At 45.1% G+C, this 12,532-nt stretch overlaps 2 protein-coding genes across 2 annotated transcripts; both read left to right on the top strand.

Annotated features, from left to right (window-relative positions):
• Window positions 1-3,723: 3,723 nt before the first annotated feature.
• On the top strand, window positions 3,724-6,805 carry LOC113014724 (uncharacterized). The gene has a single exon (XM_026156437.1). The coding sequence runs from the start codon at window positions 3,882-3,884 to the stop codon at window positions 6,087-6,089; it is 2,208 nt and encodes a 735-aa protein (XP_026012222.1). The 5' UTR covers window positions 3,724-3,881; the 3' UTR covers window positions 6,090-6,805.
• A 7-nt stretch (window positions 6,806-6,812) lies between these two features.
• Window positions 6,813-10,308, top strand: LOC113014723 (uncharacterized). The gene has a single exon (XM_026156436.1). The coding sequence runs from the start codon at window positions 6,822-6,824 to the stop codon at window positions 10,236-10,238; it is 3,417 nt and encodes a 1,138-aa protein (XP_026012221.1). The 5' UTR covers window positions 6,813-6,821; the 3' UTR covers window positions 10,239-10,308.
• The last annotated feature ends 2,224 nt before the right edge of the window (window positions 10,309-12,532 follow it).

Raw genomic sequence — 12,532 nt, 5'->3', positions numbered from 1 at the left:
GTGAAAATGACCGTATTTTTATGGGACAGTTATTTTCTGTTATTTTACGGTCGTATTTTGGCGCCCCAGCTGCCGGAATATTACCGTTTTTTTAAGATGTTTTTTTTTCCTATTTATAGATGATTTCATTGTTTAATGACATTAACATGTTCCTAATTTAATGTTTAGCGGCACTTGAAGAAGGCGAGATTCCATGTCAAATTAGCGCAACTAATTGTATTTTCATTACTGGAAATAACCGTATTTTTATGGGACAGTTATTTTCTGTAATTATACGGTCGTATTTTGGCGCCCCAGCTGCCGGGATATCACCGTTTTTTCAAGATGCATTTTCTAACAGTGCACATGTGCATAGTGAACAAGAAATGAGTACAAGCAGAGCACAGAGACCACATATATTGTGAACTCACTCTGCAGTTCTGCCTGAAAGACTTTTAACTTCTTTTTTTTTTTGAGCAAACAGTATCATTAGGTCAGCACCTCTACTCCAATTATGGTGTATGTGATATCAGTGAACCCTTGTAGGACAACAAATACCTCAGTAAAGCTCTGCAATTTGTACCCAACACTTACATGACAACCACAAAAGACCAGTTTGAGCTATCTGGAGAAATCCAAGCACTTTTTTCTCCCCCGTGATGATTTTTTTTCCTAGTGTGTACCTGAGTTGTACAAGCAGTGTTCTTTCACCTGGAGTAACCTCACACGCTCCTTTACAACTTTCTCAACCATTGAGATGAGTCCTGCTGTAGACTGTAAATTTCACACTGTGACTCAGAAAAGGAGTAGTAATTATGTGGGATGTTATTTCACTACTTAAACTGGCAGCAGACAACTTTTTATTCTTATTAAGACTCTTAACATTATTATCTTAATATGTGACGATCATTTAGATAAGTTCCTTATAAGCATTGCTTGCACTGTGCAATTTCTACCATTAAGTATGAAATCTTCTAAGAAAATGAAAAAATATTCCAATGTGCAACCAAAGCATGATGGGATTTTTTTTTCCACTGTAGTAATTTGTAGCTTTCTGCAAAAGGTCAAAATAGCTGATTGTGGAACAACTGGAGTGACTGTGGGGATTCTAGGCAGCAAATGATTAGATTCCTGTTTACAGAGGAGGTGAAGAAAAATAAAAACACACAGGGTTCAAAAGCAACATTCAGTTGCTATTTTCCTACTCAAACAGCTAGTAATAAAATCTGCCCACTCATTAGTGCAATGGAACAAGAAGGTTTGGTCGTTTTAGAACAAAAGGTGATTGGGTACATAGAAAAAGTAAGAACATACCACAAAACAGCCAATAAATGTCAGTATGGATTTGTAGTATTCACAATGTAAATACTCAATGCATGAGTAAATTCTGTAAATGTATTTATTTTAAATGGTCCAAAGCATGTTTAATTTTGTATTTGACACTCTGAAAGGTATAAGTATTTGCAATTTAAAAATCTGAGAGGATATGAAAATTCTCACTCAATTATCCTTTAAGATAAAATGGAAGCGCATTAACAATGGGTTTGCTAGTATTGATACACATTGATGTGCCCTTAAGCGAGACAATTAACCCCAAACTGCTTTGGTCACTTGACATTAAAAGACTCTGCAGGGCAGGTCTCTGAGGTTCATGCTGGTATTTGAAGGGCCAATAAGGGCAGAGCTGAAAAGAAAAATAGAAAAGCATGGATGGCTTGATAATAATCCCTGGATTAATAAATGTGGACAACACACACACACACACACACACACACACACACACACACACACACACACACACACACGGCTGTCCAGTACCACTAGAGCAGACCTCCTTAACCCCGAGCACTTATTAACACTGTACTGAGCAAGATCTGGACAATGCATATCATCAATTCTAGTAACCCAGCCTTTGGCTCATGCAGCCACAAAATATGCTCTCATTAAAACTGTTCAGCGTTGGCTTCTCTGTGCTGTTGTTATGGCGAACTTAGGTCAGAGGAGAAATAAGAAAGTGAAAACAAAGACCTATATTTTGAGATAAAATGTTTCATTATTCCGTTTATTCATATGAGGCACAGGCTTTTAAAAAAAAAAAAATCCGTTTATCTGCACAGTTTTTTGCAAGACTTTGAAATCTGAAACAACACAAATATCACAAAAGAAATGCAATTAGGTCAGTGTTAAATGAGGCATACCGCATGTTCTAACAATATATTGCCATTACCTGAATAAACAAAGACAACAAAAATGCAACTCATGTCACATAATGACATAAGGCGGCTATTAGAAGCAGCTCTCATGTGTATAAGTTTTTGTTCATGAAGAAAATATAATCTGATCAAACATTATTCAGCTTTAAATATTGTTCAGCTTTAAAGTTACTGTGCAACTGTGTAATAAAAATGTGCTCACGACTTTGGCCTTGAGAGCGATAAGAAGCGATCGCCTCATCCTGCAGGTGCAAGATATCTGCAAGCGAAGAGACTAGAACACCCAAGGCCGCTTTCCTTTTATGGAGTTGTTTTTCTGCTAATGCAGCACTTTCCTCACAACCCCCTCCTGTAAGTTTTAGAGAATATATACCCATCCTCACAGCAAATATGAGGAATCTCCTGATGTGAGCTGTGTTGAGAGGTTGTCTCTGTCTCAAATAAAAAGTTCACTGATTCCCCATCTGCAGCAGGTGTCCGGTTGTCTTCATTCTCCGCCAGCCTGGTTAAGTCAATTCCTCCTTAACATCTAAAAGAACCTATTTAATGAAGGAAGACGGGTTCACTTTGTGTTTAATATTATTCTATTGCTGTTGTTGTTTTTTTTATATCCTTCAATTGGCGTCACGGAACAGGATCCGCTCCAGGGCAACTGGAACGGATGGGAGGACATCGGCAGTGGTCTGAGTGAACGGAGTTTGGACAAAAGCTGTGTGCACACAAAAACAAGGTAAGCAGACCTTTTATTTCTGCTATATTGAACATTATAAAAATACTTAGTGTCCAAACTCCTAGTAATTCATAACCAAAATTGTCTGGCTTACTTAAGGCTTGTTGAGAATCAGACAAGTGAATAAGAGATAAGTGAATAAGAAATAAGTGAATAAGTGAATAAAGATAAGAGTGAACTGAGGTCTGACCACGGTTGCAGCCGACGGGTTGCTCTCCGGTGTCGGATAAATACCTCAGTGCAGGTCTGGGACCTTGAAAGGGTTTATTAGTAACGCCTTTCTAAACAAATTAAAAGGTTAAAGGCCTTGAGAATATTTTTTAGTAATATTCTCTAAACTACAGAAGGGTTAGGAAGGCCCAGAGGACTTTATTAGAAAAGATCCTCTAAAACTTAAAAAGGAGAAGTACTGGTTGGAGTCCAAAGGAGGGGTCCCTTTGATCAATAGGAGAAAACGGATCTCTTCTTAAAACCCCGATGATTTTAGTGTTTTAAATGTTTTGATGTTCTGTTTGATATTGGACACACATAAATACACGCTGAATGCTTGCTGTGGAACACTGGGCAGGACAGTTTGGTTCTCCGTTGTTCACAGATTACACAATTAAAGGAACTAGGTTCCTCTTTTGGTTAAAATAATACACCACACATAGAATTTTTTTTACACATTTATTACATACATAAGGAGGGTAATGAGTGACTGCAGGTAATGTATGAAGTGTGAATGAGACGTGTGAACAAGGTGACAACCAACTAGCACCCCTATCAGGAAGCTCTAGGCAAGGTTACCCGCCAGACTCCGGTTTGGTAGAAGCTTGGTAACACCTGAAGGGATATTTCAGTGCTGACTCACCTTTAAAGCAGCGCCCCAGCTCTTAGTGCCTAACAGAGGCAGAAACCCAGCTGGCCCAAATTCTCCTTTAAAATCAATAAAAGAACACTCCTCCATTGACAGTAAAATGGATGGAGAATTAGATCGAGAAACTAATGATGATGGTTGGGGTCCCGGTGTTATTCTTAGCACATTGGGAGAACAATTAACATGTGTTGAGACAGTCATCAACTCCACACACCAGCCTAAAGAAGCAAAAAAGCAGAAAGAGTCATTGAGGAAAACAGCTGAAAGGTTAATGAAAGAAAAGGGAAAGGACGAGGGGAGTAGTGGTAACTGGGGAATAATTTGGCAGAATAAGGCTATGCAGGCAAAAGAGAAAGAGGAAGAAGCCAACTCAGCAGCAGCAGGTGCAGGTGTGATGAGCGGGGTGAGACACAGAAAGGAAGCAGATAAGCACGCAGGCCGCAAAGTTAAATTTAATCACTGGGTGTGTTTATGGGAAACTGCAAAACCACACATGAAGAAAAATAGGTCTCAGCCACCTCCCTATTCTGCCTCAACTCCTCCCTCAGCAGGCATATATCCGGTACTTAATATCTCTGGTGGAATAATGACTATTGGAGAAGAACCGCCCGTAGCTCCAACTCCCATAGATACCAAGCATTTTTGCCCAGGAAGCTCCTCTCTGTCGGCGACATCCTCAGCTAGTAGTAGAGCCCCCTCTTCCATGTCCCATTGTTTTGGAACCGGATCTGAGGGCCTAACTGACCCATTTGCGAGCGCACCATTTGCGGTTCGAATGAACAGACAGGAACCCACTGAACAACAATTAACTGATCAAGAAGCAGCATTACGCAGCTGCTTAAATGAACATAGGTCAGTGGTCCAGGTGAAAAATCGTGTTGCGTCAGCCCCTCTTTCCCGGTCCAACCCCTTTGCCAGCACTCCTGTCGCTGTTAAGGGAGATCTGACCGCTACTGCAAAAACTGAGCCTGGCACTTCACCAAATGTCACAGTTACCATGTCTTTGGTGGGCCGTCAGGATCCGGAAACACAGATGAGTTTAGCCCACGTTTTTGCTGACACTGATACCCCACCAGGCGGGGAAGAAACTGAGGATACTGATGATGAACTCAGTGACCTTAACCATACACCCCCCTCTACCCCTCCCAGTTTAGGATATCAGACTAGATCTAAGGGCCCTGTGCCTCAGCCTCCAGGCATGTTTCCCCTGGTCCAGACTAAAGCGCAACGTAGACCAGTGTATCAACCTTATTCATTCGGAGATGTCCAGGCCCTAGTGGACAAACTCCCTGACATAATGGAGGGAGGGAATGCCTGGTTGGCTGGTTTGGATAAATACACAGCTGGACAGGACCTCGCACTGGGAGATTTTAGAGCTATTATAACTAGGTGCACATCCCGATCTCAGGCAGCGGACCTGGAACAAAATGCGGGTACTACCACGCATGAGAACGAGGTGCCACTAATGCAGGCCTTGAGGTTTATTGGACCGGCCCTGCGCAAACAATTCCCACCCAAAAATCAAGGCACCTTACAGAAATTTAAATGGGAGGGAAAGCAAAATCCCACCCATTATCTAAATCAGGCTGTTGAAGACTGGGTGAACCATACAGGTCATCACCCCAGTAGGACTTGTTCACAGAGCATGTGGTTTAGAAGGGCGGTGCTGAGGGGCATTCCGGAGTCAGTAAGCCAGAAAATGGAGGATAATCCTGATTTGCAGGACTGTGACTTTGCAATCTGGAAGAAACATTTGATTTTTAATCTTAACAAAGTGCAGATTAAGTCTGAAGATAAAGCGGAGAGCGTCGAAGATTTACAGTTGCAACTGTTGAAGGTTCAGCTGCAGAAAGCTAAAAACGACCTGGGTGGAAAAGGTGACAAGCCTAAAAAGCAGCTTGTGGCCGCTGCAGCTCCCCCTCCTGGTCCAGTTGCCCCTGATTTGTATCCGAACCCATGGCCAACTGATCCACAGCCCCCCCAGTATGGTGCTTATCACTCACCGGCCCCTTATGGGCAGAGAGGTTCCCCATTTGGAGGAAACAGAGGTGGTTTCAGGGGAAGGGGTCAGATGGGAGGTGGTAGGGGAGGCCAGATGTATGTTTGTTTTCGGTGTGGACAACCTGGACACTGGGCTAAAGCGTGCCCTTTGAACCCGGCTGCTGGAAGAGGCAGGGGAGCCCGTGGTGGGCCCTATCAGCATCCTGGCCACAGAGGTGGACCTCGTGGTGCTTTAGTTGAAGTGCCCCCGGCCCCACAGATGCCTGTGATGGGGTGGGAGTACTACGAGGGTGGTCCCCAGCTATAGGACACCCCACAGACTGCCCAGGACGGTGAAGGGACAACGGCGGACCCTATGCTGTCCATAACTGTAGATAGAAGAAGAAGCAGCTTTTTAGTGGACACTGGAGCTACGTACTCCACCATTAAGGATGTTGCTCGTGAAAGACTTACTGACACAGTGATTACAGTGGTGGGCATATCTGGGGAACCTAAAACTCTGCCTTACACCGTGCCCCTCCCCACAACGGTTGGAGATCAGACCTTGTTACACAGCTATGTTTGTTCAAAACAGGCGCCTGTGAATTTACTGGGAAGAGACTTGTTGATTAAATTAGGAGCCACAATACTCTGCTCTTCACAAGGCCTAACTGTGACTCTCCCTACTGGGGTTGTGCTTCCCTGTTCTAATGGGCCAGAGGGAGGTGGTCAGTTTCTGCTGCAACCCTCCTCCTGTTTGACGGACTCTGCTGACATCTACTGGGCATTATTGGAAGTTGAAACACCTGCTGAACCAGGAGTTTGTACTGCTTTTCAGCAATGGCGGCCGTGGCTCTCACTCCTACATCCTTATGTCCCTCCCCCTGACCCACCTCATGTTACACTGTTTTATGACAGGCATGACACCACCTGGTACCAGCACATGTTCCAAGAGCAGTGTGAGGGGCGGGCTTGGTCTCTGAACATGTCGTGCATTTTTGCGGCACCGGAGGGAGTGGCAGCAGCGGTTACTTTTACAACAGATCAATTATAGTGGTACATGATGTCTGATGAGGCAGCTCCCCATGTGTCACTGGCCTTACATCCTGGACACCAGGCTAAGGAGCTGGGTGGAATGGTTAAACGTTCCCTTGCGGCCACTGACTGGACACCTACAAAACTCCCACAGGTTTTGTTTTCTCCATCTACCAAGACATACCAAATTTTAAATGATTGCTTTAATTCCTCAACACTGCAACATGGAGTGGTCAGCGGGTCACATGGCAGAGAACACACAGACCACTGTGATGCTGCGCCTTTACTCGACTCTCTTCCAGATTGTTTGTGGTCCCTTGGACCCACAGATGTAGGTTTAGTTGATGTGGAGCCAGTCTCTTTTCAACTGTCATCTGCTACCCCTTTGTGGCAGCCTCAGTACCCACACAGACCGGAGGCTGAGGCTGGGATTGCAGAAACAATTTCTGGTTTGGTCACTGCCGGTGTCTTGGAGCCCTCCTGCTCTAAGTGGAACACGCCCATCCTACCCGTTGAGAAAAAAGGCACGGGGAAGTTCAGAATGGCACATGATTTGAGAAGGATTAATGCCTTACTTGGCACTCCTACTTTGCCTGTGCCTAATCCTTATGTTGCCTTGACCAACCTCCCACCATCTCATGCCTGGTTCACCTGCATTGACTTGGCTAATGCCTTTTTCTGCCTCCCACTTCGTGAGTCACTGCGTGACATTTTCTCATTTACATTTAGAGGCCGACAATGGCGTTACACTCGCTTACCACAGGGATTTGCCCTCTCCCCAGGACTGTTTAATCAGTGTTTGAAAGAACTTTTACAAACCAGCCCACTACCATCTGACTGTATGTTAATACAATATGTGGATGACCTTTTGCTGTCTGCCCCCACGGCTGACATCTGTTTGGAGGCCACCAGAGTGGTGCTTCAACACCTGGCCAACACAGGTTTTAAAGTGAGCAAAAACAAACTACAGATTGCAAGAAAACAGGTTTCTTTTCTAGGCCGCATGGTCTCACAGTCCGGTATTTCCTTGTCCCCAGAACACAGGAACTCCATTTTGCACCATCCAAAACCTCTAACTGTAAAAGACATGTTGTCATTTTTGGGCCTGACTGGTTACAGCAGGACCTATGTCCCAGACTATGTTGGCCTTACTTCCCCTTTGCGCGCTTTGGTAAATGAACAAGGCATGAGAAACCTCTCTGCTCCCCTCTCATGGACTACAGAAACAGAACAGGCGTTTATAAAGTTAAAACAACAGCTTTCTGTCGCCTCTGACCTTGCTGTGCCAGATTATGCTTTGCCTTTTCATCTTGATGTTTCTGGAACTGGAACCCATATCAATGGTATCCTGTTCCAGAAAAAAGGGGGAGAGAGAAAAGTGTTGACATATGTAAGCGTAATGCTGGACAACACTGAAAAACGCCACCCACCGTGCACACAACACGTTTCTGGACTTGCAAAAATCATTCAGAAAACAGCACACATAGTGATGAACCACCCACTAAAAATTTTGACATCACACAGTGTGGTGGCCTACGTCTCCTCACAGGCCTTCACACTCACTTCACTCAGGCAGAGACGCCTCAGTACCATTTTGGAAGCACCACACATCACCTACTCACATGAAGGCATAAACATGGCTGATCACATGGGATCGGGGGAACCACATATGTGTGAAGAGGTTGTGCAGGTACAGGAGAAAATCAGGCCAGATTTGCAGGCAGAACCTCTAATGGATGCAGAAAAAGATTGGTTCACAGATGGATGTTGTTTCAGAACTGAAAGTGGAATGTTGAAGGCTGCATGGGCAATAGTGGAACAGACAGACATGAGATGGAAAACAGTGAAAGCAGAGCAGTTGACAGGACAACAGTCTGCACAGAGAGCTGAACTGAGAGCGGTGATTGAAGCCTTAAGGATGGGAAAGGGACAGAAAGTGAATATATACAGTGATTCAGCTTATGCTGTGGGAGCAGTGCATGTGGAGCTCAAGCAGTGGCTAAGAGCTGGTTTTTTGACAGCCAGCGGAAAGCCTATTAAACATGAGATGGAAATGAGGGAATTAGCGGAAGCACTGTTGTTACCTGTTAAGGTGGCAGTGGTAAAATGCAAAGGACACAGTGCCGGATTGGACTTAGTGGCATTAGGTAACAAACAGGCCGACTTAGTAGCTAAGCAGACAGCTGGTTACTTACCCTCCCTGATTATGGTAATGGACCCAGAAGCCACACCCCCTCCAGAAAGACCACCCATACAACTAGGCCTAGCCACAATCAGAGAGTTACAGGACAAAGCCAGCCCCCAGGAAAAATCATTGTGGGTAACAAGAGGGGCCACAAACACAGATGTTTGGCGTGGCCCAGATGGAAGGCCCATTCTACCGCCAGGGGTCAGACAGACAGCAATGGAAGAGGCACATGGAGTGGGGCATGTGGGACCTGCACAAATGATGAGGAACTTAGCCGCCTGGTGGCACCCTTATCTAAAAGACATGACAAAATACATGGTTAAAACCTGTAAGGAGTGCAACCAATTTGGAATCAAGCCCGCCTTCAAGCCAATAGCAGGGTACTTCCCCATCCCACTTTGCCCAGGGAAAGAAATAATCATTGATTACACAGACATGGTGGACAGAGTGGGTGGTTACAGGTACCTGCTGGTGGCTGTGGATGCATTTTCAGGTTGGCCAGAAGCCTGGCCGACAGCAAGTGAAAACAGTAGAACTGTGGTGAAGTGTCTGATTAATCATTATATACCACAGCATGGGTTTCCCGAGGTCATAAGGTCGGACAATGGTTCACATTTCAGGAACCACGATCTGCAGAGGGTTGAAGCCGCATTAGGTTTGAAACATAAGTTTGGCTCAGTTTACCACCCCCAGTCCCAGGGGAAAGTGGAAAGGATGAATCAAACTCTAAAAACTAAATTGGCTAAAATCTGTGCACAGACCAAATTAGATTGGGTTAAGGCATTGCCTCTTGCATTAATGTCCATAAGATGCTCAGTAAATCAAACCTCTGGTTACACTCCATTTGAGTTGGAGCATGGCAGGCCTTTTCCTGGCCCCTCCTCTCGCCTGTTAATGTCGGATGAAGCTGATTCAGACCTCGATCCGAGGACATATTATAACATGCTCCGCAGTTTTGTTGCCCAGTATTCCTCACAGGTCGCTGAAAGAAACCAGCAAGAGCTGAAAGAGGTGGCTACACCTGGAATGGACTACGTCCTCCTGAAAGTCACAAAGAGAAAGTGGGCTGAGCCTCGCTGGACAGGCCCTTACCGCATAACAGAGCGGACCTCCCACGCTGTCAGGCTCGAAGGGAAAGGTGACACCTGGTTTCATTACACACAGTGCGCTGCTGCCACCGAACCAGGAAGAACCTTGAGAGAGGTGCAGAAGGACCTGTCAGAAGGAGCTGCAACAGCATCACCAACCACTTGAGGGAGCCAAAACTCAACCTAAAAGCCGGCTGGTTACAAAAGGGGGTGTTCTTCATACTGAACTAAACATTTTTTTATTTTTAACATCTTTTATGACTTTGCTTTTATATTGGCTTGAGTTTTTAAGATTTACATTTTACATTGCAATAGTTTTAACCGCTGAAAGCTCATTTAAAGTTGTGTCACTGATACTTTTTGTTGCTCTTTAACTCCTAGAACACGCCCTTGGCGAGGTGGGGGGAACTGGACCACCTTTCTGTGCCCCATCATCCTCTATTAGACGACATCCAAGCTAAGTAAACATGTCTTGGCCCTTTCCCCCTGAAATGACAGGCAGGCAAAGATGTTGCGTCTTTGTTTGCTTCCTGGCCCTGGGTCTCATTCCCATTGGCATAATCCTGATCTGTGAAGGGCCCCCGACACTTCTGACACTTTCAAGTTCAAAAGCTTCGCCCCCTTCTGACAGTCCCAATCTGACAAATGTAGCCCCTAGGGTCTTGCCCACCACTTCCTCTCCAGTTTTGCCCACGCCCGACCCATTTAGAAAAAAACGACACACGGTTACCTCCTGCACCCCAAGTACGACTAGAATGATTACTCTCTGTGTCCCCAACAATAAAAGTTGGGTAGTCGAAATAGATTTCGCGAGCTTCCCAGTCACTCCCGTCACCAAAGACCAAGGGGGGGATCTTTTTAACCTTGCAGTACATCTCTCCTCCTCAGTGTGGTATATAACCCTGGGAGGTTGGCATCAGTGGAAGTGGTCCAGTTTAGTGTCAGAAACGGACCTCGATTGGTCCAAGCACTCTAGGGGTCAGGCTTTGCACTGGAGAAACCAAAATATGCTCAGAATAGCAAAAAAACCGGATCTTTCAGGCTTAATTTTTACCCTAAAGGATCTGGCCTTGACCTCCTGTCAACAATTTATACTTGCCCCTTGGACTGATCGCACCGCCCTGTATTGGCAAATGGAAATATGCCCTAGCGTTGGTGCAGCTCCAAGCTCTGTAGTTAAAGATGATAACCCCACCTTTAATGGCCCTCCGGTGACATATACAAACGGGGGGAGAAACGGCCGAATACGCATTGTAGACACAAATAAAATGTCTAAAGATGACCTCTTCCAAATTCTAACCGGTATTTCTGGAGCAACAAACAACTGGTTACTACTAGCTGAACAAGCTGCTGACAAGACGGCTTCCGACTGCATAGTTTGTATGGGAGCCCGCCCCACTTTACGGGTGGTACCGGCGCCAGTCAATAGTGCATGCCTCCTGCATCTTATGAACAATACAAAACGAGGTCATTGCTCATATCTGGAAAACCACTTTCCTAAAACTCAACGCTCGGTCTCTAATAAACCACCTTTCTTTTCTTCAGATGTAGCTGTGAACAATTTCACTTGTATTAACCTGACTGGCAATGCAGTAAAACTAGGTAGCTTGAACTCTTCTTGGTGCACTGAGATGACGGTTATGAAACCAAACTTCCGACCTACGGCTAGGGCTGATTTGTGGTGGTGGTGTGGCAATAACAAGTTATATGATGGTTTCCCTCGGGATGCGTCAGGTCTTTGCGCTCTTATAACTCTTATTTTACCTGTTTTAGTCACTCCAGTAGATCTCTCTGTAGAAGTACACGAAGTTGGCCTCCCATCCTCCTCTGAACGCCGCTCTAAACGTTCTCTAATCCCAGGTTCAGCTCATAATCCAACCTATATTGATGCTGTAGGTATACCCCGTGGGGTCCCCGATGAATATAAACTGCGAGACCAGGTTAAAGCAGGATGGGCCTCGATACTTTGGATGGTTGAAATAAATGCGAATGTAGACAGAATTAACTACATTCACTTTAATGTGCAACTGCTGGCTAATTACACTCGAGATGGTTTTGAAGCTGTGCATGCACAGTTATCTGCCACTTCCCTAATGGCTTTCCAAAACAGGGTCGCAACGGATTTTCTCCTCGCAGAAAGAGGCGGAGTCTGCAGCCTTTTTGGTCAGGAGTGCTGTACCTATATCCCCAATAACACAGCTCCTGATGGTTCCCTCACTAAAGCTATTACTGGTCTCACAGCTCTTACTGTTAAAATGAAGGAACACTCGGGCGTTGATACTGCCATGTGGGACTCTTGGCTTAACATGTTTGGCAAATATAAGGCCCTTGTAGCTTCCATCCTAGTTTCCATCTCAGTTTTTGTTGCTATCCTAGTCACCTGCGGTTGCTGTTGTATTCCATGCATTCGATCCCTCATCCACAGACTGATTGTTACAGCTCTCACTCCTGAGGATAAGG

The sequence above is a fragment of the Astatotilapia calliptera genome, chromosome 22, assembly GCF_900246225.1.
Source record: "Astatotilapia calliptera chromosome 22, fAstCal1.2, whole genome shotgun sequence".
NCBI classification, from domain to species: Eukaryota; Metazoa; Chordata; class Actinopteri; order Cichliformes; family Cichlidae; genus Astatotilapia; species Astatotilapia calliptera.
Note: the sequence above shows the minus strand (reverse complement) of the source record. Positions and strands in the feature narration are given on the sequence as shown.

Bases quoted from the DNA above. Each gene is read 5' to 3' on its own strand.
- LOC113014724 (XM_026156437.1), top strand. From the start codon at position 3,882: ATGGATGGAGAATTAGATCGAGAAACTAATGATGATGGTTGGGGTCCC.
- LOC113014723 (XM_026156436.1), top strand. From the start codon at position 6,822: ATGATGTCTGATGAGGCAGCTCCCCATGTGTCACTGGCCTTACATCCT.